Consider the following 6,019-nt stretch of genomic DNA (forward strand, 5'->3'; position numbering starts at 1 on the left):
CACAGGGATCCCGAGGTAACAGGCGAGAGCCTTTAGCAGGGAACTTTCTGGTTGATCCCCCTGATTCTCTGAGGTCCCTGCCTGGGTGTGTGTTCCTGTGAGACACTAAGGAACATTATTTATGCTCACTCTTCAGTGTACAGTAATGGATTGCTAATGTGTCTCAGAGTGTGTACATTTAAACAACTTTGCCTTCCTAGGTCTGTGCTCAGAATAAAAAGAAGACAGGCTCTCTGCCCAAGCCCCCCAGGTCAACTACAGAACCACAGAATATATTGAACAAATGGTAGAGTATTTACCAACTGCAGTTCGATACAACGACCACCTCTCGATCCGCATTTTTCTTACTGTTTACGACAAGTATGTTACCACCTGGGAGGTGCTGGACCTGATAATGACAATGTGAGTGGCTACAGGCAACATGGGTTTAGGATGGATGTGCTCTTCTTCAGGCCTCTGTGCTCCCTTAGAACAAGGTTTATTGTACCCTGGCAGTGTTGGTCCTGGACTGAACCTGCAAAGTGACATGGCCACATGTGGGGTTGGGGTCCTCTGGTTTGTGTCTTTCACTGTCCCCAGGGAGTGTCAAACACTGCCCTTACTTGTACCTTGGGTAGAGCTGTTTTCCCATTTGTATAAAAGGTTCTAGGCCCTATCAGACCTATATGGGATTAATGGAACCAGACAAGGGTCCCTGGGGGACCACCCAAGAAGCCTGGAACCGAGCAAGAGCCCTAGTAGGGAGCAGTGAGGCTTCCACCATTGAATGAACATCTCATGACCCAAAACCTCAACATAGAAGTCAGAACAGGGCAGAGAGCACCCAGGATCCCCACTCCCTTTCTAGATTCTTCAGATTCAAGTAGCTCCCTGTAGATCTATTAGTAGTCAGGGAAACAAGGCCTTAAGGGGGACACTCTGATATAATGCCACAGGTATGCATCCTTCCAGCCTGACTCACTGGAGGACCAGCAAACAAAGAGGTGAGTGGGTTTCAGGTGAAATTGAGGTAAGAGACAATCTGTGCAGTGGGATGTGGTCGGGGATGGGGAGATAAAAGGGAGGTAAGGGCCCATCTGTGGTGTGTGTGCGGAGGAGGGTGGTAAGGGCCTTTCAGGACCATGGGGTGGTTGGGGTTAGTGCTGAGGGCTAAAGGCTTGAAAGGTGCCCTGCTTTGGAGATCACCAATAGAGGGATGGTACTTGAGAGGTCACCTGTTGGTGGATAAAAATGGAGATCTCCAATGGACTCCATGGTTCTGAGGAGCAGAGGCAAGAATGGAATCTGAAGGGCCCTGTTTGAATCCATCACCATTAAAGCCCAGTGCCATCTTTCATCCAAGAGACAGAATGTATCTTGAGCCCTCTCCACATAACCTCACACTCCTGACCACTATGCCTGTGAGTAGGCAGGGTGGCAGTTACTGCCTCATCTGATGGGGCCCATGGCTCCACTGGTGAAGCAAGGCCAGGCTTCTGACTCCACTTCCCTCCATCCTCCTCTTCCCCACAGCGACATATTAAGTTTTCTATCCCGCTGGTTTGAGAAATTTCCTGATAGTTTTTGTAAGGACCCAGACATGGCCGTCGTCAGGCGATTAATGACCTACGTGAAGCTCAATGTGTCTTCTGAAGAAGTACAGGCCCGAGCCACGGAGCTGCTCTCAGTTCTGGAGGAGGAAGAGGCCAAAAAGCTAAAGCTTGAGAAAGGTGAGCAGGCCTGGGGTGGGTTGCCTGGCAAAGTAGGATGGAGTTTGGTGGTGGGTTCCACCAGGGAATTCTCCAGAGCATTGGCTTGAAGCCAGGGCTGCACAACAGTCAGGTAAGATGTCCCACTGTGAGTAGAGGACCGGGGATACTCTGGCATGAAAAGGTCTTGTATGACCATCACTGCCATCTTGGAAACTCACCCCATCCTAGGTCTTCACTGAAATCCCTTCTCCTTCTCCCCTTAGCTTGTGCAACAACACCAGCAGAGCCCCCAGTGCAGGATGCCTCAGTGATGCAAGAGAGTCTGACTGTGAGGCCAGCTTCTAAGGCAGATCCACAGGGAGACCTGCCACCCCAAAAGGACACTGTGCTCTTGGAAACACCACCTGTGGAACCATTTGAGCCAGAAGCTAGTCCAGTGCAGCTTCCAAGCTCAGATCCGTCTCTGCCCACATCAGCTGATACACAGTCACCTATAGATGTGTCTGCAGATGCGTCTGTAGATATGGCCTCAGATATGGCCGCAGATGTGTCTGCAGATGTGTCTGCAGTTGTGTCTGCAGATATGGCTGCAGATGTGTCTGCAGATGTGGATGCCAATGTTTCAGCTTTCGAGCACCTATTTCTACATTCTGTTGTGCAATTAGGTGAACCAGAATGTTTTTTCCCTCTGCCTGAGGTGGATATATAGCTAGGAAAATTATCTGCTGATTTGTAACCAGCAGTGGTTCCCACCTAAGCTGTTTTTATTTCTTTAAAGTATCTCCTTTTTTTGTTTGATTATTTTCTTTCATATTGTTGCTTTAATTGTTGAATTTTTATTTTATGTTTGGATTTTAATAAAAATGATCTCTTTATTCATCTTAAACGATATAGTTCATTTCCTAAGTGGCACAATCTACTCTTGTCTACCTGTGGACTGCATCTCTGAGACAAACAGGTCAATCACAGGAAGGGAGCCCTGGCAGGCCACCTGGATATAGGTAAAGCAAGCCACTGATGTTGCAGTAATTGGGCAAATACCAACAGTGGTGAACAGTATAAACTATGAGACTGTGACCTGGAGGTCTTGGTCTCAGCAGTGCCCCTAAAAGTTAGGAACGCAGATTCTACAGTCCCATATCAAGGCTCATGGACAGAGGTCTCTACTTTCTGGGCTTTTGGAAATTTGCAGAATAGGAATCATAAGCACATTCCAACTGACTACTATGGACAGCAGGAGAATTCTTATGCAAAAGTTCCTATGGCATTCTGAGGGACCCAGCAAACAGTTCATATCAGGAATTAGGAGATGCTGCCTTCTCGTTCCTGCCTGAGTTTCTGCCCTGTCTTCACTTCATGATGGACAGTAATCTGAAAGTGAGATAAATCAAGGCTTTTCTGAAATGGTTTTTGGTCAGTGTTCTAACACAGGAATAGAAAAGAAAACTAAGAGACCCTAGGATCAGGTGGGAACCCCTAGCTCAATGCTGAGCCAGTTTTATAGCTTGGTCAGCACTGGATTCAGAGAGAGTACAGCTCAACAAAAACTAAGAGCAGAGGGACTGAAGAAGAATCCTCATGTCAAACTCCTGCTTCCACCCACATGGACATAGAGATGAACACAAATACACAAGTTCACACATACAATACGCATGCACATAGACATACACATACACAGACATGGTGAAATTTCCAGAGTTACAGCTATGATCCAAAGTGACTATTGCTCCAGATTTGTCTATTACATTGATTCAATATCTCTGTATGTCAAATTTTTCTTAAAACAGATGGAGTATCTAGCTTCAAGCTCGTAGAATGATAAGAAAGACCAAGATGCAGAAACCAAGCTACCAAAAATAATATTGCTGGGTTTACTGTAAAAATGATCTCTTGGGGCTAGAGAGATGATTCAGATGATAACACTGGCTGCTCTTTTCAAGGAAGACACTGTCTCCAGTACCCACATGGTGGTTCACAACCATCTGAAACTCCAGTTCCAGTGGATATGATTCCTCCTTCTGGCCTTTGTGGGCACTGCATGCACGCGGTACACAGATGTTCATTACAGGTAAACCACTCATATACAAAAAGCAATTTTTAAAAAAGATCTCTTATAGATGTCTCCATGAACTATTATTTTTATTCCTGGATATTATTTTCCCAGTGCAGTATCTTATAGCCTGTTGTGGCTTTTAAATGTAAGTGGGTTAAAATAAAGTACAAACAAAGGTGACATTCCTCAGCTGTTCTGATTGGTATTCAAATGCTCACTAGCTATAGCAGGTAAGGTACATGTGGGCATGCTTCGTCAGGAAGTCCCTCTGTTTCCTCAGTGTTCAAAAATCAGAAACTAAAACTGGTCAAGCTTTTCTTTCATTTTAAAATTTATGTGCATTAGTGTTTTGCCTGCATGTATGTCTGCACAGAGGGGCCAGATCACCTGGAACTGGAGTTACAATGGGTTGTGAGCTGTCAGGTGGGTGCTGGGACCTGAACCCAGATCCTCTGGAAGAGCAGCCAGTGCTGTTAACTGCTGAGACATCTCTCCAGTGCCCACTCAAATTTTTCAAATGTGTGATCTGGCTTTGACCATTCTCAACTAAACATTTTCTAGCTAAAGTTATACATCCAAACTATTCATGAGCAGCGTCATAAAAAAATCACTAATTATTAAATAGTCTAATTTGAAAATAGAATATAAAAATGCAATTTTGGAAATAACTGAGTGTGTGCCGCCTAAATTCTGTTACCTGATAATAAGCTTCTAACCATATTTTATTTTTTCTTGCAAAAAAAAGCAATCTCTAATTTGCACATCCTCAATAGTTTTTCATTATCAAACTGTAGTCAGAGTGCACATACTTGTACACACATGGCTGTATAAACAGACAGACAGACATATATGAGACATACATGTGCATATGCAGACATACCCATATACACATATGCACATATATATGTATACACAGAAACTCATGAATACACAAAAATACACAATTTACCCAAACATACATGCAGAGACATAGAAATACATGCTTGCACACACCAACACATATTTACACAAACATTCGTATGTACATATATGTAAACATCCATGTACACATGCATGTATCCAGACACAGTTATATACATATATACATAAACCCAGACACACTTATATACAGACACATGTATATGTACATGTATATACTGTACATACACGGTCACACTGCACATGCAGACACACATGCATGCACACACATATGCACATGTGAGAGCCAAACACAGACACACTTCATCTGTAGCGCATTGGTCCTCCACCATACTGCTGTCCCTGAGCTGTGACTCTCTTTGGAGATGCTCCTCATCCTTCTACATCCATCTTTGGTCCTGATCTGTGATGGGAGAGCTTATCACACATACCTCCTGGAGTTGCTGCAGTGATTACCTGAGATCTGGGCATCTCACTTGAGGATGAATGGGAGAAATATTAGTAAATGACAAGCCTTGGGGAGGGAGTAATGAAGACAGGTCCAATACATGTAATTTCACATTAACCACAGAAAGCAGCTTGCAAGCAGAAATGTGTAATTCATGTGCATCTGGACTTAGAACAAGGCTATGACTGATAAAAAGGGGGGGCTTATACTGGACCCACCTGACCTGTCTTTCCAATGCATACATTTATTGTATCTTGTCTCAGCTAATATTGATATGGGTTCATAGAGCATGCTTAGTTTAGCAAATCAGAACTTGCATGCTCAGATCGAAAAATCCCAGTTGATAGTAGGTAAGGCAACATCAGTGGGTTTAAGTCCTGGGCTCCAAACCCATCTCTGGGGTGTCACCACATCTTAACATGTACATGTTAGCTGCTCACATTGGGAGAACAAGGAGGATCCCAGACACCACCTCTGTGTCTGAGACCTAAAACTCACAAAAGGGGAGCAGCTTCAATAATGGCCATTTTGACCACTTGGAATATGGTCTCTTGGCATCAAGATTTTCTTAGAGGAAACTGTCTGAAACAGTGTCACGATCTGGAGGATAAAGAGACTTACCGAAAACAACAGGCTTCAAAGCTGAGGCAACAGGTTCAGACCAGCTGGCTGTAGAGCCCAGAAAACTTTTGCTCAGGTCTGCTCACTGCTACTGCTTAGTGCTCTTTCTGGAATGTAAGTCACAGGGCTGTGAGGCTGGTGTGAAGTTTGGTGAGATGATGCAGTTCCAGTCCAGACTTCCTTTAGTGATGAGCAATAATGTGAAAGGGTAAGCTGAATAAATCCTTGTCCCTACAACTTGATTCTTGGTCATGATGTTTGTGCAGTAATACAAACCCTGACTAAGAC

At 44.3% G+C, this 6,019-nt stretch overlaps 1 protein-coding gene across 1 annotated transcript; it reads left to right on the forward strand.

The window, feature by feature from the left end:
- The first annotated feature begins 283 nt into the window (after positions 1 to 283).
- On the forward strand, positions 284 to 2,400 carry LOC127672457 (ral guanine nucleotide dissociation stimulator-like). The gene is made up of 3 exons (XM_052167610.1): positions 284 to 402; positions 1,513 to 1,709; positions 1,955 to 2,400. The coding sequence occupies exons 1-3, from the start codon at positions 284 to 286 to the stop codon at positions 2,398 to 2,400; spliced, it is 762 nt and encodes a 253-aa protein (XP_052023570.1).
- Positions 2,401 to 6,019: the final 3,619 nt, after the last annotated feature.

Source organism: Apodemus sylvaticus, chromosome 22 (assembly GCF_947179515.1).
Source record: "Apodemus sylvaticus chromosome 22, mApoSyl1.1, whole genome shotgun sequence".
Lineage (NCBI taxonomy): Eukaryota > Metazoa > Chordata > Mammalia > Rodentia > Muridae > Apodemus > Apodemus sylvaticus.

Bases quoted from the DNA above. Each gene is read 5' to 3' on its own strand.
- LOC127672457 (XM_052167610.1), top strand. From the start codon at position 284: ATGGTAGAGTATTTACCAACTGCAGTTCGATACAACGACCACCTCTCG. The intron at 403-1,512 runs GTGAGTGGCTAC...TCTTCCCCACAG, and splicing joins CTGGACCTGATAATGACAAT to CGACATATTAAGTTTTCTAT. The intron at 1,710-1,954 runs GTGAGCAGGCCT...TTCTCCCCTTAG, and splicing joins AAAGCTAAAGCTTGAGAAAG to CTTGTGCAACAACACCAGCA.